The sequence below is a fragment of the Aquarana catesbeiana genome, linkage group LG06 (genome assembly GCF_042186555.1).
Source record: "Aquarana catesbeiana isolate 2022-GZ linkage group LG06, ASM4218655v1, whole genome shotgun sequence".
Taxonomy (NCBI): domain Eukaryota; kingdom Metazoa; phylum Chordata; class Amphibia; order Anura; family Ranidae; genus Aquarana; species Aquarana catesbeiana.
The window spans coordinates 28775611-28799921 of record NC_133329.1 but is presented as its reverse complement, the minus strand read 5'-3'; the positions used below and the strand labels follow the sequence as shown (position 1 = coordinate 28799921).

At 41.8% G+C, this 24311-nt stretch overlaps 1 protein-coding gene across 1 annotated transcript in view; it reads right to left on the bottom strand.

Annotated features, from left to right (window-relative positions):
• The window catches only part of LOC141147922 (uncharacterized), an 86468-nt gene that overhangs the window by 42271 nt on the left and 19886 nt on the right, over positions 1-24311 (bottom strand). The window contains exons 3-5 of the mRNA XM_073635080.1: positions 5290-5339; positions 3757-4036; positions 10-195 (exon numbers count right to left, since the gene is read on the bottom strand). Of these exons, the coding sequence (XP_073491181.1) occupies positions 10-195; positions 3757-4036; positions 5290-5339 (516 nt within the window). The remainder of the gene's footprint in view (positions 1-9; positions 196-3756; positions 4037-5289; positions 5340-24311) is intronic.

The following is a 24311-nucleotide window of genomic DNA, read 5'->3' as shown; positions in this document are numbered from 1 at the left end:
ATAAATTACCTGACATATGGCGGAATTGCTGTACTGTTTTTAGTTTCTGTACCAGTTTTGTTTCATCCTCTTTATCTTTAGGTGAAATGGGACAGAGATCTTCAGCTAATCTCTCAATATCAGAACAAATCTTCTTTAGCCTCAGCATCTCTTTAGCCTGAACGTCATCAATTATCATAACCACATTTCCCCTTCCTGTGCAAAAAATGAAAGTAATAATCAGTATTAGATAACTAGATACATCATTTCTTTATTGTCATTGCAATTTTCACAATATTGGTAATTATTATTGACTAATATAGGTTGCCCCCTCCAGTCTTATCATCGCCCATCTCTAACCCAGCATCCCCTTTTTCAGTCCTATCCTCACCTTCCCCCAATCCAGCAGCCCCCTTTCACCCGCTAGTCTTATACACTCCTGTACCCCATCCAGGGGGAAATTGTCCATGAAGACCCAGAGCTGCATCTCAAAATCTTACACTTGTAAATACAAGCATGTACTAACTTCATTCAATCTCATGTTGAGTCAGAACACAGAATACACTAGGAATGAATGGAGACTGTGGAGATGAGAGTATCTAGATTGCATAGAGGAACACATGAAGAAATGCATAGAGGACTAAATTAAGAGTGCATAGAGGACTGAATACAGACTGTATAGAGGACTGAATGCAGACTGTCTTGAGGATTAAGTATAGACTGTATAGAGCACTGAATGGAGACTGTCTTGAGGACCAAAAATAGACTGTATAGAGTACTAAATGGGGACTGTGTTGAGGACCAAATATAGACTGCATAGAGGACTAAATACAGACTGTATAGAGGACTGAATGGAGACTGTATAGAGGACTGAATACAGACTGTATAGAGGACTGAATGGAGACTGCATAGGGGGCCAAATATGGACTGTATAGAGCAGGGATATGCAATTAGCGGACCTCCAGCTGTTGCAGAACTACAAGTCCTATGAGGCATAGCAAGACCCTGACAGCCACAAGCATGATGCCCAGAGGCAGAGGCATGATGGGACTTGTAGTTTTGCAACAGCTAGAGGTCCGCTAATTGCATATCCCTGGTATAGAGGACTGAATGGAGACTGTGTTAAGGGCCAAAAATAGACTGTATAGAGTACTGAATGGGGACTGTGTTGAGGACCAAATATAGACTGTATAGAGGAGTGAATGAAGACTGTTTGGAGGACTGAATGGAGACTGTAGTGAGGACCAATTATAGACTGCATGGAGGACTGAATGGAGACGGTCTTGAGGACCAATTATAGACTGCATGGAGGACTGAATGGAGACTGTTTTGAGGACCGAATAGAGACTGAATGAAGGATTGAATGGAGAATGCATTGAGGACCGAATGTAGACTGTGTAGATGAGAGAATGGAGACTACCCAGAGGACTGGATGGAGACTGCATTGAGGGCAGAATGGTGACTGTGTTAAGGACCCAATAGATACCACATTGATTGAGGATGAAATGGAGTCTGCATAGATGAATGAATCAAGAGGACCGAATGGAGACTGCACAAAGGAGTGAATGATGACTGCATAGAGGACCGAAAAGAGATTACATGGAGGACTGAATGGAGACTGCATAGAGGACTGAAGGAAGAGTGAACAGAGAGGACCAAACAGAGTAGGAATAGAGTACTGAATAGAGAGTACATAGAGGACTGAATAGAGAGTGCATAGAGGACTGAATAGAGAGTGCATAGAAGACCAGATGAAGATTGCTTAGAGGTGTGAATGAAGACTTCACAGAGGACCAAATTCTCGGGGGGCTCAGGGAGTATGCTGCCTAGTAACATGTTATGTTTTACACCCTAAATACAGGTGTTATGTGTAAGATGTTACTAAAGGTGAACTTATCCTGTAAGGGTCTGCAATGTAAACATGTTACTTGAACTGAAGGTATACAAATAAATGAAAGACGTATCTTATCTTCGAGGTTCAATATGCTTATATTTTTCCTTCACTGGTCCCTCTTTTCTTCCCTCAACATGCTAATAAAATTTTTAGGTAAAATATTTCTGTTTACATGACATACCTTATTTTAGACACAGTGATCTCACCAATTGGTCTCTATTCTTCTCTATGCAATGCAGGCAGATCAGCTGATGGAAGGATGGAAAACATCCTCTCAAGAGTCCTCAGTCCTGATTCAGGCAGTGGACTAGCTCTTGAGAGGGGTTATGCAAATATTACAATTCTTTAATGGGTGGGTGTCAATCTGAAGGAGTGGGTGCTCCAAGCTAGGCTGTATTTGCATAAAGACCACCTTAAAGAACACCCACATTGGCATGCTAAGCCTCCATGATTAAAAGAACTGAAATCCAGTTAATGAAACGGGCGGGTAGCATGTAGTCAGTTTGGATAGGAAACAGTTAAATGATGCTAGATTCTCTTTGGCCAGGAAATGAGTGAAACACATACAACTATGCAAGACTGGAGGTAAGACTGGAATTTAGCTTTACACCTGCCCTGAAAGAAATACATAAGCAATACATAAGCTGATATTGCTAATTTCAATCTGAAAATTCTGGCTTTATAGTCATTGACCTGCATCAAGTATGTACAATAACTCCTGATTAGATATGAGCTTGGGCATCCTTCAGACTCATCTCTAGTCAAACATCCAAGTCTAACTTTCTTTCGCTCCATCAGCTGAGAATTGGTTCATTCCTTGACATTGACTTAGGCTATATGCACATTGGCTTAGATCAGTGGTTCTCAACTCCAGTCCTCGGGACCCACCAACAGGCCAGATTTTAAGTATTACCTTGGGGAGTTGCAGACTAGAATACTGCAATCACTGAGCAGCAAGTGATATCACCTGTGATGTATTTCAGCTATCTTGCAATCCTGGCCTGTTGGTGGGTCCTGAGGACTGGAGTTGAGAACCACTGGCTTAGATAATGCTGCTTCTACAGGAATTTTGTGTTCTGCCTGTAGAAGCAGCTCAATGTAATCCAATGTGTCCATGTACATTGGGATGATTACAGGCATATTTTAAACTCAATATTTCCAAAAAGTTCCAAAACCTAATTGGAACTTTCCGCCAGAAAAAACGTGAAACTCTCCTAAACACATCCAAACATGTGTACAAAAACGTACACAAGTGTTTTTATTCTGCAAAGGGTTTTTTTTTTTTAACCCAGTGTGCATGGAGCCTAAATGTGGTGATGTGTCCATATAAGAGCACTAAGGTCACCAGCACCCCACATCTTTGTGTAAGTGTGCTGCAAGGCGGAGAATGACTTGGCCCACAGCTGATTGAAGTGAACAAAATGCAACTTGGAAGTTTGGATATAGATGAGTTCAGAGAACCACTGTGCTCACCTCTGATTCTGATCTAGATGTTTGCCTTGGGTCTGCTAGTATTGAACCACTGGTTCTCTACAAAGAAGCCCAATTAAAGTGAAATGCTTCAGAGGGGAGTGACTTGAGGCAGAGACTTTGTTGGAAGCCAGCTATACTGAATAAACTTCATGGTGTGACTTTGAGGAGTGTGGCTTTAATCTTTGTTTTTGCCATTCATGCCTGAGGTGGTTAACCCCCTATAAGCCAACACCCTAAGTGGTGGGGAACCTGAGAAATACACACAGGACTTGGAGCAGTGCAATTTTTTCTTTCATTTACAGAAAGAAGTTAGATGGCAATGTATGGATTTTTCCTATTGCAGGTTACTCCTAACACACATTGAAATGATAAAATGTGGCAAAAAGTTTTAATCTGGGCAGAAACCTTACCAAGTTTTTCTGACATTTGTTGTAACACTTTGTGATACAGAGATTCTCCACGAGGGGTGGTAGGAAACTCTCCACTCTGCATAGTGTGATATAAGACGGCAACTTTACACTGAAATTCCACAGCCCTGAGCTCTCCTTTATCATCTAGTAAGATACTATGGAAGGTGACATCTTGGTGTCCAAATATGTCCGATGACAGCAATTTCCTCAACCAAAGAATGTGACCCTCTTCCGATATGGAGAAGACAGCAATTGTGGGTTTTGTTGGTGCTAATGTCTCCTGAGAACATATTTATGGTAAAAAATACAAATAAGTCACAGTTGTAAGAAAGTTGTCATACTAAGTTTGAGAATTTTAGAGTTTCATAGTTGAAGACCAATAATATATTTTCACAATATATTTGTTTTCAGGATTTTTTCAAGGACACGTTGGTATTAACCGCTTCAGCCCCAGAAGAATTTACCCCCTTCCTGACCAGAGCGTTTTTTGCGATTCGGCACGGCGTCGCTTTAACTGACAATTGCGCGGTCATGCGACGTGGCTCCCAAACAAAATTGACGTCCTTTTTTTCCCACAAATAGAGATTTCTTTTGGTGGTATTTAATCACCTCTGCAATTTTTTTTTTTTTGCGCTATAAACAAAATAAGAGAGACAATTTTGAAAAAAACGCATTATTTTTTACATTTTTCTATAATAAATATCCCCCAAAAATATATAAATAAACATTTTTTTTCCTCAGTTTAGGCCGATACATATTCTTCTACATATTTTTGGTAAAAAAAAAAAATCGCAATAGGCGTTTATTGATTGGTTTGCGCAAAAGTTATAGCGCTTACTAAATAGGGGATAGTTTTATGGCATTTTTATTTATAATTTTTTTTTTACTAGTAATGGTGGCGATCAGCGATTTTTATTGTGACTGCGACGTTATGGCGGACATGTCGGACATTTTTATCACATTTTTGGGACCATTGTCATTTATACAGCGATCAGTGCGATTAAAAATGCACTGATTACTGTGTAAATGACACTGGCAGTGAAGGGGTTAACCACTAGGGGCGGGGAGGGGTTAATCAGTACTAGGGGAGTGTTTTCTAACTGTAGGGGGGATGGGCTGTGTGTGTCACTAGACTGATCTCTGCTCAGATGACAGGGAGCTGTGATCAGTGACACTGTCACTAGGCAGAACGGGGAGATGCTGTTTACATCAGCATCTCCCCGTTCGTCCTCTCCGTGAGGCAGTCGCGGGTATCCCCGCGGCGATCGAGTCCGCGGGACCCGCGACCCGACTCACGGAGCTCCCAGCCGGCGCCGCCAGCGGCACGCACGCAATGGCACGGCGGGGAATTCAAATGGACGTACAGGTACGCCCATTTGCCCAGCCGTGCCATTCTGCCGACATACATCGTCGTGCGCTGGTCGGGAACCGGTTAATCCATAACCTTCACAGCAAAATAAAAGTCTTCGGAGACCCAAATAAATCTGTCTATAAACATTTTGTAACAGAAAATTATTTGACTTTTTCACTCACATTTAACACTTTTGGTCTTTGATCTTGTAGGCTGTGATTTGAAAAATTGCCTGAAAAATATAAAAGTTGTAGAGACAAGAGTGACTGTCTTTATTATTGAAATCATTAGAACTCATATAATTGTCATTGCTCTACATACAGGGATGTAGATTTTGTGACTTTAAGTAAACCAAACTTTACATTTACACATTTTCATTTACAACTGTCAATACAAATTGGTAGATCCAGATACATAGGGAGCTGAATATATACAATATGGAAAAATACATACATTTTTGCTCTACATGTGTGTACATAAACCTCCTAACCAACCCTGATTAAGAGGGAATGTCCCTGATTTGGAACAAAGTCCCTCTTGTCCCTCTTTCCGCCTCATTTGTCCCTCATTTTGGTCTGATCTATATAGTTGTATATAAAATGTACTTTTTATCTATCAAAAAAGTGTTTCCCAGTGCTAAACCTTTCATCCAATGTCTAAATTGCTGCATTTGTAATTTCCAAAAGCCAATCTAAAGGAATAGTAGTGATAAAAATAAGCACTTAGTAGTTTAACCAATCATTTTTTTGTACAATTCTCCTTTAAGGGGGCGTGGCAGGGTGTGTGCCCTATGCCTACATACTTTTGCTAATAGGTTCCCTCATTCCCATCTCAGAAAGTTGGGAGGTATGTACAGATACTTTAACTAATACAAAAGCCTGATCCGAGCCCCGCTGATTTCTATGGGGAGATCAGACAAAAAGAGACAGCATGTCCATTTTCATCAGATCTCATCCGATCCACCAGGTGGATGGCTGAACGTATCGCCATAAGTCCGTTTTGAGTGGATCGGATGGTAGACGGATGTCAGTGGACACATCTCCGCTGACATCCGCCTGCCCATAGGAGTCAATGGGTGGCCCGCTCAACTCCGCCTGAAAAATGGACAGGTGGATCCGAGTGGGCTTATCGTGTGAAAGGGGCCTAAAATGTAACTTTTATTTTAATACATTTGCTAAAATGTTACAAAATGTTGCAATACAGACTCTCTAAAATCTGAACTTTGCTATAAAAAAATGATTGAATATTCATAACTCCCTCAAATGCTATGGATACTATATTGTCCATTTTTTGCTCACCCCAAATAATACGTGCTAAAAAAAAAAAATCCCCAAAAAATAACCCTAATGCCACGTACACACGATCGGAAATGCCGCCAGCAAAACTCCGACGAGAGCTTTTGGTCGGAAAATGTGACCGTGTGTATGCTCCATCGGTTTTTTGCTGGCGGAATTCCAGCCAGCAAAAGATTGGGAGCATCTTCTCTATTTTTCGGTCGGGAAAAATTCCTATCCTAAAATGCGATCATCTGTATGCAATTTGGACGTGCAAAAAATCACGCATGCTCAGAAACAATTCAACGCATGCTCAGAAGCGTTGAACTTCATTTTCTCGGCTTGTCGTAGTGTTGTACGTCACCGCGTTCTTGACAGTCGAAAGTTCAGAGAACTTTTGTGTGACCATGAGTATGCAAGGCAAGCTTGAGCGGAATTCCACTCGTGTGTACGGGGCATAAATCCAACATGTTTCACCTTAATTTAAAGTGTTACTAAACCCACAACAGTAAAATTAGTCTGTATTTGCAGCATAGCATGCTTGTTATACTCACTGTGGAACTTAAGGGGTTAATCATCTGCATTGTGTAAAAAGGTTGTTTTATCCCGTATACATAGATCCTCCCCCTCCTGCATTGTCTATCTGGGGAAAGCCAGTTAACACAGGCAGGGTAGACGACCTGCACATGCTCAGATGTATATTTTATGCTGGACAGAACATTTACTTGTCCTCAGAGTTAGCCAGGTCACATGATATTGACATCACACATGTGGGCGGGTATACAGCCTGCAGTCGAAATCTCCTTCTACTTAAAGAGGAAGTAAAGCCTAAAAAAAAAAAAAAATACACCCTGCAAGGCAAAGTCATAATAGGCGAGTATGCATAGCATACTCGCTCATTATGAACAACTTACCTCAGATCGAAGCCACCGAAGCGACCCTCGTTCGCCTCCTCCGCCGTTGCCATCTATCCCGGAGTGACTTCCGGGTATCGCGGCTCCGGCGCTGTGACTGGCCGGAGCCACATTGACGTCACTCCAGTGCATGCGCACGGGTGTCGTCAGTGATGGCATGTTTGCCTTCACTAACGGCATGCTCAGTGCGCCTGCGCCGTTGTCTACGGTGCGCATGCACCATAGACAGCGGTGCCCGGTTTTTGTAAAATATCTCCTTAACCGTGTAGGTTAAGGAGATATTTCTTGCACCTACAGGTAAGCCTTAATCTAGGCTTACCTGAAGGTTAAAGTGGTCCCAGAGGGTTTACAACCACTTTAAACTCTCAGCACTGGAGAAACTGCAGTTTGTCATGTAACTGTGGTATACAGATCCTCCAAAAAAGGTATATAGTGGCAGTGTTTTAATGAAAAAAGAAAATTTATAAGCTGTGGGCACTGGGGGGGGGACTATTTTCATATTACTGGGTTCAGTAACACTTTAAGGCTTTGTCAGGGGTTATAAATGTGAGAAAATAAAGAAAATAATATATAAATAAATCAAAGCAGCCACATGGCAAATGGCGGTATCAGTCACATGGGATATTGCAATATTTTGTAACGTTTTAGCAAAGGTATTGAAATAAAAGGTATATAACATTTTTCTACATGTATGTAAGCAGAAGTCAATGCAGTGGTTCCACCAATATCCTCTTCATTCAGCAAAGGTCATGTTCCCTGACAAGATCCATCTCTGACTTGGGGAAATGTCAGACCAACACAGAGAGACCACCACTTCTACAGAGAGGGCAATGGTCCTTCTCTGTGACATACAGCCTGGGGGAGGATCCTAGACTTGTATTAGGGATGAATAAGAGCAATAGCAATAGGTATATTTTTTCCATTTCACATTATATACTGTAAATCTAGGTAATATCATGACGAACTTAAATTGAGCTTTAAGGAAATATTACTGTATTATTAATAATAATAATAATAATAATAATAATAATATACTGGGTTTATATAGTGCCAACAATTTACACAGCACTTTACAACATGAGGGCAGACAGTACAATTGCAATAAAATTGAATACAGGAGCAATCAGAGGGCCCTGCTCATTAGATCGTACAATCTAAGAGGGAAGGTCAAGAGATACAAAAGGCAACAACTGTGGGGGATGGAGACTTTATACGTTATACCTAAACACTAGGAAAAAGCAAAGTGATTTTGATAAAATTGAATGTCTGGCTTAACGTTGTTACATTGAGTGAGTCTTGTGTTTCTCCATACTTGGAGGCACTGAGTATGTTTCATCCCCAAATAGAGAGCGTGTGCCAGCTGCCTTCTACTATAATAGAAGACTCAACATTTCAGTCTATAAATAAATTCTCACCTTTGTGAGGCTCTCTTGGTGCATGTGTTTGAGAGGAGATAGAAGTATGCCCAGATCTGTACTGGTCTGGGGGGTCTATGTTGGAAAGTGATGGTGGGTAAACTGAAACAGCATGATATCACATTGAGGAATAGATCAGGAGATAGACAAAGATGGGAAAACAGAAGACACCACATTACAGTCTACAGTATAAATAAATTCCCACCTTTGTTGTAAGACTCTTTTTGTGCATGTGATGGAGTGGGGATACGAGGATGCCCAGATCTGTCCTGGTCTGAGGGGTCTATGTTGGAAAGTGGTGGGTAACCTGAAACGGCATGATATCACATGGAGGAAGAGGTCAGGAGATAGACAAAGATGGGAAAAACAGAAGACACCACATTACAGTCTACAGTATAAATAAATTCCCACCTTTGTTGTAAGACTCTCTTTGTGCATGTGTTGGAGAGGAGATAGGAGGATGCCCAGATCTGTACTGGTCTGAGGGGTCTATGTTGGAAAGTGGTTGCTGGTAACCTGAAACGGCATGATATCACATGGAGGAAGAGGTCAGGAGATAGACAAAGATGGGAAAACAGAAGACACCCCATTACCCTCTATAAATAAATTCTCACCTCTATTGGGAGGCTCTCTTTGTGCATGTGTTGGAGAGGAGATAGGAGTATGCCCAGATCTGTCCTGGTCTGAGGGGTCTATGTTGGAAAGTGGTGGGTAACCTGAAACGGCATGATATCACATGGAGGAAGAGGTCAGGAGATAGACAAAGATGGGAAAAACAGAAGACACCACATTACAGTCTACAGTATAAATAAATTCCCACCTTTGTTGTAAGACTCTTTTTGTGCATGTGATGGAGTGGGGATACGAGGATGCCCAGATCTGTCCTGGTCTGAGGGGTCTATGTTGAAAAGTGGTGGGTAACCTGAAACGGCATGATATCACATGGAGGAAGAGGTCAGGAGATAGACAAAGATGGGAAAAACAGAAGACACCACATTACAGTCTACAGTATAAATAAATTCCCACCTTTGTTGTAAGACTCTCTTTGTGCATGTGTTGGAGAGGAGATAGGAGGATGCCCAGATCTGTACTGGTCTGAGGGGTCTATGTTGGAAAGTGGTTGCTGGTAACCTGAAACGGCATGATATCACATGGAGGAAGAGGTCAGGAGATAGACAAAGATGGGAAAAACAGAAGACACCCCATTACCCTCTATAAATAAATTCTCACCTCTATTGGGAGGCTCTCTTTGTGCATGTGTTGGAGAGGAGATAGGAGTATGCCCAGATCTGTCCTGGTCTGAGGGGTCTATGTTGGAAAGTGGTGGGTAACCTGAAACGGCATGATATCACATGGAGGAAGAGGTCAGGAGATAGACAAAGATGGGAAAAACAGAAGACACCACATTACAGTCTACAGTATAAATAAATTCCCACCTTTGTTGTAAGACTCTCTTTGTGCATGTGTTGGAGAGGAGATAGGAGGATGCCCAGATCTGTACTGGTCTGAGGGGTCTATGTTGGAAAGTGGTTGCTGGTAACCTGAAACGGCATGATATCACATGGAGAAAGAGATTAGGAGATAGACAAAGATGGGAAAAACAGAAGACACCACATTACAGTCTACAGTATAGAAAAATTCCCACCTTTGTTGTACGACTCTCTTTGTGCATGTGTTGGAGAGGAGATAGGAGGATGCCCAGATCTGTACTGGTCTGAGGGGTCTATGTTGGAAAGTGGTTGTGGGTAACCTGAAACGGCATGATATCACATGGAGGAAGAGGTCAGGAGATAGACAAAGATGGGAAAAACAGAAGACACCCTATTACCCTCTATAAATAAATTCTCACCTCTATTGGGAGGCTCTCTTTGTGCATGTGTTGAAGAGGAGATAGAAGTATGCCCAGATCTGTCCTGGTCTGAGGGGTCTATGTTGGAAAGTGGTGGGTAACCTGAAATGGCATGATATCTGGATAATTGGATGAAGGGAAGATTCTGGACAGCCACACTCAAAATCAAATGCCTTTATTAAAAAAAGGAGGTAATAATCCAAAAAGTACAAGCCACAGCAAACTACGGATCACAGGAACTGACGCGTTTCACATTTTCAAAAGTGCTTATTCATAGCGAAAGAACCACAAATATTAACTGCAATATATACACACTGATATATATTAAACATGTGACCCAAGCCTGTGAATAAATTACTCTAATTAGAGTTAATTGATAGGTGAAGTGGGTTGATAAATGTATAGCTAGCACGTGTGGTTGAATGTGAGAGCACCACTAAGTATACTAAAAAATATAAAAACAAAAATGTGTAAATGTGGATGTGCATAAAAATATATATGAATATATATATATATATATATATATATATATATATATATATATATATATATATATATATATATATATATATATATATATATACTGTATAGTGAAATATATATGTTTGGGAAATGCTATCGGCAAAGACCCAAAAACATTTGATGAGACATCCATTGAGTATAATCAAAAATGAAAAATACTTAATGTTGGATATTAAACCAAAGTGCATATGTGTTGGAATAAAATTAAAAATGATAAATATAAATACAAAATATATCCATGAAGACCTTTATATAGTGTAGAATGTGAAAATGAGAATACATATTATCAATAGAAACGTGAACTACTGTGAAAATAATATGAAAAAAGGTGAAAAATGTGAAGTGGAATGATGTAATGATAAACGAACATCCGTGTCCATATAAACATGTGTATCTCCAGGTAAGGAACAATAGGCATGTGAGTATAGACACACATGTACGTGAATATATAACAAAAAAACTATGTATGAAAATATGAAAATAGGAAAGTATGAGGGCATGAGAATGCCAATGACCACACATCTACAGAGACATGTATTAAACAAAGGATGCAAATGCATTCAAGAGGTTGTCTTGTGTCTGTAGCCTATATATAAATATGAAAACTTAATTAGTAAAGCTATTACTGAAAATGAATATGGCTCATATATATATATATAGGAATAGAAGTGGCTTCTAGATATAAACTATTCAGAAAATGGCTACTATATATAAAATTCTTATACTATTTCATACATAATTGAACGTACATAAACAAACATATCATTACTAAAACCTTGAATTTAAAACATTAGATATTATAAACAAATGTCACAAATATATGCACTAGATTTAAATGTGCCTCCGTGTCTATTTATCTATCTAAGTGTCCACATTTTTTAGTTCAAACGTTTTTTATATTGGGGTCACTACACCTCCAAAACCATGGTACAAGCATATGTATATTTGAAATAGTTAAAAGAAACTATACTATAGAAAGACACGGAGAAAAATGAAGCAGAACTGGATGTTACACTCACGAAGAAATGTATGTTGATATACTAAGAGATATAGCATATTAACATCTACCCCAGACAAAATTATATGAAAAATCGCATAAAAAATCGCATAAAAACAAAAAAAATATAAAAATAATACCCGTAACCTGCATGAAAATTGCACGCATATTACATGGGGACAACCAACAACAACCAAAAGTTGTTAAAGGCCTGTTATGCATGAACAGTATTGCAAACAGCAAACTGATGGGAAAAAGGTGCAAAAAGGAGGAAGGAAAGCAGCATGTTCAAAAGAAAAGACAAGAAGACGTAAAGCAGGATTGGAGGCATGAGGATAAATACTATAAACACTATATAAACATATGTGTGATATACTTAAACATGCCCTCATGTATCCAAACGAAACCTAAAGCTGTCTACGAAACAGGTACACATATTGAAGGGTATGTCAATATCAATGTTGATCCAGCACACATCCATATGTAGAAAAGAGAAGAGAACTAAATCGTAAACCCCTTAAAAATGTAAAAGAACACAACAAATCGATATGTCAATAGTGATCTCACACATAGGTGGAATAAACAAAACTACTATATGGACGTGTGGCTACAGGACAAAAATGGACATGAACCCTAAAGAGGGATGGACAATTGTGAAGCAAAAAGCGTACCAAAGAATATAGGAGTGGACATGATTCTTCTAAATAACTCCATCAATCATAATAGCGGGAAACATCCCACTCAAAATGCAACCCTATAGGAATTCTGGTATGTAACATGAGTATCCAGAACACTTTGCGTTTTTTTATTAAAGTCCACATCTGATCTGGTAAAAATTGGTCTTTGGGTGTCAGCAGTGCCTTCACACTGTAACCCTATTGAGGTTGCCTTGCTGTCAGAAATTGCAATCTTATGCACTTGACAAACAGGTGCGGAAAAATTGGTCTTTGGGTGTCAATTGAGCCCATGAAACCTACACCAAAAAAAATCTTCCATATGAAATCAACACCCACAACGCTAAGCAGCCTAGAAGCCTTGCAGCTATTCTACATCCCAAAAACAATTAATCAGAAAAATCAGCACCAGGTACTTCATAGCTGCAGATAATGCAGGACTGATTCATTTTGAGAAATGTCAGACAGTCCACGGAGTCTGTGGACAGACGTGTTCTATTATCAGTAACAAAACCTCCAGCAGCACTGAATGCCCATTCAGAAAACACGCTGGATGCAGGGCAGCCTAGCAGTTCAATTGCATACTGGGCAAGTTCTGGCCAGTGGTCTATTCTCATGACCCAGTAAGCCAGTGGATCGCCGACTGGAAAACTCTCCATCTCTGTTTTTGCCCTTAGATAATCATCCACCATGTGATGCAGATGCTGCCGATGAGGTGTGGAAGCTGACAGCCCTGGGCGGCGAGAACCAAAAAAATTGTGAAATGCATCACTTAGTAACCTACCAGAGTTGGAAAAAGTGTTCGATAAGCTCCTCTGTAAGGTGTCCTCAAGAGATTTAATCTTTAATCTCTGTTGGGTTGGGATGTGTTGTGAGACTTTTCCCTTGTAACGGTGGTCAAGGAAGGTTTTCAACCAATAGTGATCCTTCTTCTTTATGCCACATATTCTTGAGTCCTTTCGCAGACTTTGAAACATGAGGGAGCCTATACACCCCAAATTTATGGAGGCATGAGAAACAGACTCCTCGGGGTCACTGAGGATTAAAGTATCTGGAACTGCCTCCTCCCAGCCAGGTATAATACTCTCACATAGGGATGAGCTTAGAGTTCAAGTCGAACTCATGTTCGACTCGAACATCGGCTGTTCGCAAGTTCGCCGAACAGCGAACAATTTGGGGTGTTCGCGGCAAATTCAAATGCCGCGGAACACCCTTTAAAAGTCTATGGGAGAAATCAAAAGTGCTAATTTTAAAGGCTTATATGCAAGTTATTGTCATAAAAAGTGTTTGGAGACCTGAGTCCTGCCCCAGGGGACATGAATCAATGCAAAAAAAGTTTTAAAAATGGCCGTTTTTTCAGGAGCAGTGATTTTAATAATGCTTAAAGTCAAACAATAAAAGTGTAATATCCCTTTAAATTTCATAGCTGGGGGGTGTCTATAGTATGCCTGTAAAGGGGCGCATGTTTCCCGTGTTTAGAACAGTCTGACAGCAAAATGACATCTCAAAAGGAAAAAAACCCCTTTAAAACTACTCACGGCTATTGCATTGCCGGTCCGACAATACACATAAAAGTTCATTGATAAAAACGGCATGGGAATTCCCCACAGGGGAACCATGAACCAAAATTTAAAAAAAAAAATGACGTGGGGGTCCCCCTAAATTCCATACCAGGCCCTTCAGGTCTGGTATGGATATTAAGGGAAACCCCGGTCAAAATAAAAAAAAAATGACGTGGGGGTCCCCCTAAATTCCATACCAGACCCTTCAGGTCTGGTATGGATTTTAAGGGGAACCCCGCGCCAAAATTAAAAAAAACGGCGTGGGGTCCCCCCAAAAATCCATACCAGACCCTTATCCGAGCATGCAACCTGGCAGGCCGCAGGAAAAGAGGGGGGGACGAGAGAGTGGCCCCCTCCTCCTGAACCGTACCAGGCCACATGCCCTCAACATTGGGAGGGTGCTTTGGGGTAGCTCCCCAAAACACCTTGTCCCCATGTTGATGAGGACAAGGGCCTCATCCCCACAACCCTGGCCGGTGGTTGTGGGGGTTTGCGGACGGGGGGCTTATCGAAATCTGGAAGCCCCCTTTAACAAGGGGACCCCCAGATCCTGCCCCCCCGTGTGAAATAGTAAGGGAGTACCTCTACCATTTCAATAAAAAACTGTCAAAATTGTTAAAAATGGTATGGATGGATTTTTGGGGGGACCCCACGCCGTTTTTTTTTTTTAATTTTGGGGGGGTGGAATTTAGGGGGACCCCCACGTCATTTTTTTTTTAAATTTTGGCCGGGGTTCCCCTGTGGGGAATTCCCAATGCCGTTTTTATCAATGAACTTTTATGTGTATTGTCGGACTGGCAATGCAATAGCCGCGAGTAGTTTTAAATTACTTTTTTTCTTTGAAATGTCATTTTGCTGTCAGACTGTTCTAAACACGGGAAACATGCGCCCCTTTACAGGCATACTATAGACACCCCCCCAGCTACGAAATTTAAAGGGATATTACACTTTTATTGTTTCACTTTAAGCATTATTAAAATCACTGCTCCCGAAAAAACAGCAGATTTTAAAACTTTTTTTGCATTGATCCATGTCCCCTGGGGCAGGACTCAGGTCCCCAAACACTTTTTATGACAATTACTTGCATATAAGCCTTTAAAATGAGCACTTTTGATTATTCATGTTCGTGTCCCATAGACTTTAACGGTGTTCGCGTGTTCGAACAAACTTTTTTCCTGTTCGCATGTTCTGGTGCGAACCAAACAGGGGGGTGTTCGGCTCATCCCTACTCTCAAGGGTTCTGGGTATGGAAAACCCTTTCTTACTGTTTGACGTATGTCTTCCTCTGCTTCAATGCCTCCAAAACTGACAGAATCCTCCTCCTCCTCCTCCCTCTCCTCTTGTGTGTTATGTAGCGTAGAAACAATGGTATCTGCATAAAGTGGGCTTGAGAGGAAAGGAAGTTCTCCTCTTCGTCCCGCTGCTCTGCCTCAAGTGCCCTGTCCATAATGCCACGAGTCTGCTCGAGCAGAAACACAACAGGGATTGTGTCACTGATGCATGTATTGTCATGGCTCACCATCCCTGTGGCCTCCTCAAATTATGACAGTACAGTGATGCATCCTTTATGAAAAAAGCCATATTTACACAGGTACTCATTGATGGCCCTCTGCTCCATGTGCAGCCACTGCAGCATTGCCAAAGTCGAGTTTCACCTGGTGGGCATGTCACGAGCAGGTGGAAGCAGGTGGAATTCCTGTTGAATTTCAGCCAACCAAGCACTGGCTGTGTACGACCACCTGAAATGGCTACAGACTCTTCTGGACTGCTTTAGCAGATCTTCCAACCCTGGGTACCTATTTAGGTAATGCTGCACCACCAAATTAAGGACATGTTCCAGGCATGGCACAGGTGTCAACTCTCCCTGTCTAAGGGCGGACAGGAGGTTTGTGCCATTATCGCACACCACCATTCCTGGCTCCAGCTTGCATGGCATGAACCACCCCTGGGCCTGCCCCTGCAGAGCTGCAAGAATCTCTGCTCTGGTGTGGTTCCTGTCCCCTAGACACACCAGCTGAGGCACTGCATGGCATCCTTTAGCCTGACTCATTGAATAGCCCCTTAAACGCTTAGGGGGTACTTGTGGCTCATAGGACAATTCAACAGAGGAGGACATGGAGGAGGAGGTTGTAGAGCTGAGAAATCTTGCATCCTCCCCACTAGCTGTATGGAGACGGGGCGGCACAAAAAGCTGCAGCACTGAGCCATGTTCTGCATACTTCTGAGTTGCAAGCAGAGTTACCCAGTGTGCTGTGAACAAAATATATCGTCCCTGACAATGCTTGCTGGACCATGTGTCAGAAGTAACGTGGACTTACCCAACGAAGTAACGTGCCTTGCCCAACGATGCCACAACATTGCCTTCCACATGATGGTACAGAGCTAGAATGGGCATATATGAAAAAAAATAATGACTGGGAACCTGCCATTGTGGTACAGCACATTCTGCAAATTCACGGAAGGGGGCAGAATCCACCAGACGGCAAGGCAGAAGTTGCAGAGCCAGCAGCTTTGACAAGCTTGCATTTAGACACAGGGCACGTGGGTGGCAGTGACTGTATTTTTTTTTCGCTGCAGCAGATGGGGCAGAGAAATTTCCCAGCTATAGTCTACAGCTGGTATGTGTGCTGCTTGCAGATGTGCTGCAAGGACCTGGGACACCCTGCACTATACCGTCATCCCTGTCAGTGGAGGTTAGGGGCAGACTGAGGTTAGAAGGAGAAGGAACATAATAGCACCCATTTTGTGTGGCTTTCAGGTGCTCTTGCCAATAGGCTGAGTGGTGGGATGTTAAATGCCTTGTCAAGCATGTGGTACCCAAATGGTTGGTGTTTTTGCCACACTTGATGTGCTTGAGACAAAGTTTGCAAATTGTAACAGTGCGATCGGCTGCACATGTTCTAAAAAAGGCCCAGACAGCTGAGCTATGGAAAGTGGGTCAGGAGATAACAGCTCCACAATGTGATGGAATAGGGTGGCTGCTCTTTACTTTTCCATGATGGCTGCCTTGTTGGGGTTGTGCCTCACCCTCGCTATCCTCCTCTGCTCCACCTGGCATCCAAGTCATCATCATCTCCTCCATCCTCAAGTAATGGAACAATTATAATTATAACACATATAAAATATTAGGGATCACAGTGCTTGATACATCAAAATATGCATAAATTAATCCAATATCAGTGGATAATTTAAATCAGTGCAAACAATGGATAGTCCATGCAAAAAACTGTATAAATAATAAAAAGTGAAAAAGTGATGAAAAAATGAAGATGCAATATCCTGCTTCAATATCCCACAGAGTGCATCCCAACTAATGTTCAGACAGCTCAGACCAGTGTTCCATTTCTCATTAGTGCTCAAAGATAGGGATGGGCCGAACACCCCCCTGTTCAGTTCGCAGCAGAACTCCCGAGCAGGGGAAATGTTCTAACCCGAACAGGGAACCCCATTGAAGTCTATGGGAGCCGAACAGAAAAAATCAAAAGTGCCCATTTTGAAGACTTATATGCAAGTAATTAGCCATAAAAGGTGTATGGGGGTCTGGATTGTTTTTTTTTAAAAACAATCGTTTTTTCAGGAGCAGTGAATTTAATGATGCTTAAAGTGCAGCAATGAAAATTAAAAATTCCTTAAAATATTATGCCTGGGGGCCCCCCTTAATGTGACTGTAAAGTGGCGCATTTGTAACATATACAAAACACGAAAAGTCAAGCCAGAGGGAGGGAGTACAGGGATTATAGCGGTGCCAAGAGAAACACAGTATACTCAGAATAAAATCAAAATTATTTTTATTAACACAAATTATTAAAAATAATAGACATGAGAATCACAGAAACAAGGTGTGCATAATCGGTAAAAACAATATTGTAGCAAAGTTTATCACGTGACTTGGCCTGAAGAGCGTGACGGCCAATTCAGTGGATAGGTATTTAGATATCCGACATGTTTTGCCTGTGAAGGCTTCCTCGGGGACAGATGTTTAATACCTATGACTCTACAATTCACTCATATCAGAAAAAAATATAAAAAATGGAAAAAACGGGAGCTATTCCTGCGCTACCAATTTGGAAAAAAGTGTAATAATCGTGTAGACTTCTAACTGCAATTCAAGAGGTATATAAACCATCTACACCCGGACAGCTGCATGCACCAAAATCAGGGCCCAAACATAAGCCCGGAACGAAAATTAAAAAGAGAAAGGGAGGGGTGCTGCGCTAACCAGAGGGTCTATACTCATTAGTTGTGGGATCAAAGGCCTCAGTGTAATAAAATACATCCACATATAAAATCGCATGAGTTGGAGTAAATAAAACGCATAGGTAAAGGTGGTATCTAGAAATTGGGGGGGGTGGTGAGTGATAAAAATATCAACAATATGTATAAAATGGTCCAAGTAAGTGATAAATATAAACAATAAAGCATTGACTAAAATTCATTCAGTCCAGTGATATCCAATATGTTAAAGTGCTGGTGCTTTCGTGCCTTAAGTAAACTGAAATAATATAATGTGCTATAGACCAATAAATAAAATAGAACAAAATTGCACAAGATGAAAGTATCACATGAAAAATAAAAAAGTCATAATCGCAAAAATCTTCGTGTTGCTACAAGTGCAAAAAAGAAAGTTCAGTGTGGGTAATCCAGTGGGTAGACAAAATGCTTGCTAGTGTCCGAAAAAATTATATCAAGTGTCCAAACCAAAACAAAGTGCAATTCAGAGCAAATCTAATCAATGGTGCAAAAAAAAAAAAAAAAAAAAAAAAAAACAACTCAGCAGTATATAACAGTGAGGTGATGCTATGCAGACAAAACACTCTGTGTCTTCTTCATGCAGCATGCGCTAGTGTAGGTAATGGCCCCTTACCTAGCGGTGCTAGGTCAACCGCATGTATGTTGTATAATCGCAAGGTCCTGGGTCTCCACTGCGTCCCTGTGTTCCCACTTGCCAGCTCTACAGGATCCTAATTGCTGGCTGGATGTATCTAGTTATGGTCCTGGAAAAGTGCGGTTCCTAGCTTCTCCACATCTCATCTCAAGTATATAAAACATAGGACAAGGTACCCAGATAGTGAAGTATGTATTATAAGGGTCACTTTATTCATATACACATATGGAAAGAGTACTCACATTGAGCAGTTAGTATCACAGCGTTATATCCAACGAGCGGCGAGCTCGTAATGCATTCAGCAGGAAAGGAAACGAAACAAGCCTATTCCGTCCCTACGCGTGACGTCACCGATCACGTGACTTCTTCAGGGGATCCCCTGAAGAAGTCACGTGATCGGCGACGTCACGCGTAGGGACGGAATAGGCTTGTTTCGTTTCCTTTCCTGCTGAATGCATTACGAGCTCGCCGCTCGTTGGATATAACGCTGTGATACTAACTGCTCAATGTGAGTACTCTTTCCATATGTGTATATGAATAAAGTGACCCTTATAATACATACTTCACTATCTGGGTACCTTGTCCTATGTTTTATATACTTGAGATGAGATGTGGAGAAGCTAGGAACCGCACTTTTCCAGGACCATAACTAGATACATCCAGCCAGCAATTAGGATCCTGTAGAGCTGGCAAGTGGGAACACAGGGACGCAGTGGAGACCCAGGACCTTGCGATTATACAACATACATGCGGTTGACCTAGCACCGCTAGGTAAGGGGCCATTACCTACACTAGCGCATGCTGCATGAAGAAGACACAGAGTGTTTTGTCTGCATAGCATCACCTCACTGTTATATACTGCTGAGTTGTTTTTTTTTTTTTTTTTTTTTTTTTTTGCACCATTGATTAGATTTGCTCTGAATTGCACTTTGTTTTGGTTTGGACACTTGATATAATTTTTTCGGACACTAGCAAGCATTTTGTCTACCCACTGGATTACCCACACTGAACTTTCTTTTTTGCACTTGTAGCAACACGAAGATTTTTGCGATTATGACTTTTTTATTTTTCATGTGATACTTTCATCTTGTGCAATTTTGTTCTATTTTATTTATTGGTCTATAGCACATTATATTATTTCAGTTTACTTAAGGCACGAAAGCACCAGCACTTTAACATATTGGATATCACTGGACTGAATGAATTTTAGTCAATGCTTTATTGTTTATATTTATCACTTACTTGGACCATTTTATACATATTGTTGATATTTTTATCACTCACCACCCCCCCCAATTTCTAGATACCACCTTTACCTATGCGTTTTATTTACTCCAACTCATGCGATTTTATATGTGGATGTATTTTATTACACTGAGGCCTTTGATCCCACAACTAATGAGTATAGACCCTCTGGTTAGCGCAGCACCCCTCCCTTTCTCTTTTTAATTTTCCCAGAAAAAAATATAACAATCAAACAAAATTCTAAGATCTTTAGTACATTAGATATAAAGAATGTTTACAGATAATGTTCACAAATGTTTGCGAACTGTTAGAATAAACCACCAACCACCACCCAAGGATAACCCCAAAAGACCCCCCACGCACCAGGGCCCCAATCAAATTCCCCACCAGGCTACCTATAGATGGTAAACAAATACCTGCAAGTCACCAGGGACAGGCGTAACACGCATCCGGAACAGGGCTTCAAACACAGATTACAATGGGTAGCTGCAGGGGGCAATCAGAAAGGCCTGACGGAGTGTGTGTCTAAAATAGAGAGTTGTATATATATATAAATATATTGAGGTGGGTCCTGGAGAGACCCCATAGGGACCCATCAATTGGAAAGAAACACAATATAGGACTAACATAGTCTCTGACTTATACGTACATTAATTCTATTTTAAGTAGATTACAGGACACCGGAGAACAATCAATTCGGGAAAATGTTGCCATAAACTACTAGATGGGATGTGTATCTCTAAGGATTAATGAGAAATAAAATATAGACAGTATATAGAATTGTCCTAAAGATGATAGGTCAAAGGATGCAAGTTACAAACTGGCTGTGTCAACAGATGACACAGACTCTATGTATGCAAAAGTTATTTGGCACTTACCAATAAGAGTACAGATTGGGGTAAATGGCTGAAAAAGAAGTTACAGCCAATTGAATCACCCGATAAGATAAGCTGAGGAACAAAACGCACCATCAGCATGGTATAAGCAGGCTAATAGAGAAAAAGAGATTGAGTCTGCAAGATTGGGTAGTGAGTGGTGATGCTTACCGAAGCAGAGTATAGCTGATACGATGGGGTCCTGTGGATCCCTGGCGTGTGTGGTGGCCTGGGATGCCGGCGTTCTTATGCCCCCCACACACGTGCGGCATCTGACGTCGCCACACGTGTGAGCGGACGAATTAGAGCCACTGCGCATGCGCCACTCGCAAATGCGTCCGGGCCTACAAGGTCCAGAAGGCATTGCGGTGGTGTCTATGGTGACGTGTGTGTAAACACCTCACGGACACCGCGCAGTATTGGATCGCCGCAACTCGCAGCGCAATACCTGGGGGATGTAACCAGACTCCCCAGTGTGTAGTGGCTGAGGCGGGCAGAGGAAAACCAGTGCCCTTGAGTGTCCATACAGCTAGGGTATATCACATGTGAGAGGCTAAAGTGCCAGACGCCGTCCGCACTATCCATAGAGACCAACAGGGGCCGGTGGGCAGATGTACCCAACGGGTGATGTGAGGGCATGGAGGGGGACACAATAGTGCCCAGAGGTGCGGGGGCCCGACCGGGGCACAATGGGAGAGATGAGAGTGGGCGGGAACACACCAGGGATCCAAATAGAGCCCCAAAGGAACGCCTGCACACAAAGGCATAAACAGGGAGTGAAGCAAGGTAAGAAAAAGAGATAGAGGGAGGGGGTCAGGGTCCCTAGCGTGTGCCCGCTCAAATCACTCTGACAGTTCGCAAAGTATAGCTATGATTGTTAACACAATGTATTAGACCTAAGTTAAAAAAAAAGCATATGCTTATAGAAGAAAGAAGAAGTATTTAAATAAAGGAATTGTCAAAAACTGTCTCTTGTCATTTTTAACATTTTTGACAGTTTTTTAGTGAAATGGTAGGCCCTTACCATTTCACACGGGGGGGTCGGAATCTGGGGGTCCCCTTGTTAAAGGGGGCTTCCAGATTCCGATAAGCCCCCCACCCGCAGACCCCCACAACCACCGGCCAGGGTTGTGGGGATGAGGCCCTTGTCCTCATCAACATGGGGACAAGGTGTTTTGGGGGGCTACCCCAAAGCACCCTCCCAATGTTGAGGGCATGTGGCCTGGTACGGTTCAGGAGGGGGGGGCCACACTCTCGTCCCCCCCTCTTTTCCTGCGGCCTGCCAGGTTGCGTGCTCGGATAAGGGACCTTTTTTGTCCTCCTCCTATGGACTTATACATGCTGTTCGCGTCGGGTCGGATGGATCCATGATTTGGCATACCTTTATGCAGTGCAGCTCAGAGCCCAGCCATAGAACCACTCATCCTGAATTGTATCCCTGGTTTTGGGAGACCATAATCCCTATGCTGGGCGAGACTGCTGTAATAGCAGTCATCGCCGTTCGGTAAGCAGATTCTACTCACACACGTTTTGGTGGATCATTTATAGGCACCTTTGTCACATCTCTTCCTGGATGGGTGTTCTTTATTTATTTGTGGATATATCAAGAACTCTTGGACTTCTTTTTATATTTTTTCACATGCACTTGTGATTCAAGTTTTTTGTTCATCATTGATTGAATTGTTATATGTTTGCTCACTGATTATTTTCATGTCACTTGCTGAGATTCATTTTTTGTTTTTCATACATTATATTAGCGCTGCACTTTGCTGTTTATTATACTTTTGAGAGTCAGATACTGGACTTTATAGGGTGCTGGCAGCTTATCTCACTCACTTTCACTTTTTAATCTGAGCGCACCTTTTACCCGATTTGGGTTCTCTTTTTATACTATAGACACCCCCCAGGTACGAAATTTAAAGGGATATTACACTTTTATTGTTTGACTTTAAGCATTATTAAAATCACTGCTCCTGAAAAAACGGCCGTTTTAAAAATTTTTTTTTTGCATTGATCCATGTCCCCTGGGGCAGGACCCAGGTCCCCAAACACTTTTTATGACAATAACTTGCATATTAGCCTTTAACCGGTTCAATACCGGGCAATTTCACCCCCTTCCTTCCCAGGCCAATTTTTAGTTTTCAGCGCTGTCGCATTTTAAACGTCAATTGCGCGGTCGTGCGACGTTGTACCCAAAAAAATTGACGTCCTTTTTTCACCACAAATAGAGCTTTTTTTTGGTGGTATTTGATCGCCTCTGCGGTTTTTATTTTTTGTGCTATAAACAAAAGAAGAGCGACAATTTTGAAAAAAACACAATATTTTTTACTTTTTGCTATAATAAATATCCCAATTTTTTTTTTTAAAACACATTTTTTCCTCAGTTTTGGCCGATACGTATTCTTCTACATATTTTTGGTAAAAAAAAATCGCAATAAGCGTATATTGATTGGTTTGCGCAAACGTTATAACGTCTACAAAATACGGGATAGATTTATGGCATTTTTAAAAAAAATATATTTTTAAATTTTTTTTGCGGCGATCGCGATTTTTTTTTTGGTGACTGCGACATTATGGCGGACACATCGGACACTTTTGACACATTTTTGGGACCAATCACATTTATTCAGCGATCAATGCTATAAAATTGCATTGATTACTGTGTAAATGTGACAGGCAGTGAAGGGGTTAACCACTAGGGGCGGGGAGGGGTTAAGTATGTTTCCTAGGGAATGATTCTAACTGTAGGGGGAGGGGACGCACTAGGGGAGGAGACCGATCAGTGTTCCTCCGTTCTGGGAACACAGATCGCTCTCCTCAGAGCTGACAGGCTGTGGATCTGTGTGTTTACACACACAGATCCACATGCCGGCCCGGTTAACGGGCAATCGCGGGTGCCCGGCGGACATCGCAGCCACCGGGCACACGCACCGGGTCCCGAGGAACGCGGTGGGCGCACCCTAGACGGCCGGGAATCCCAGGACGTCATATG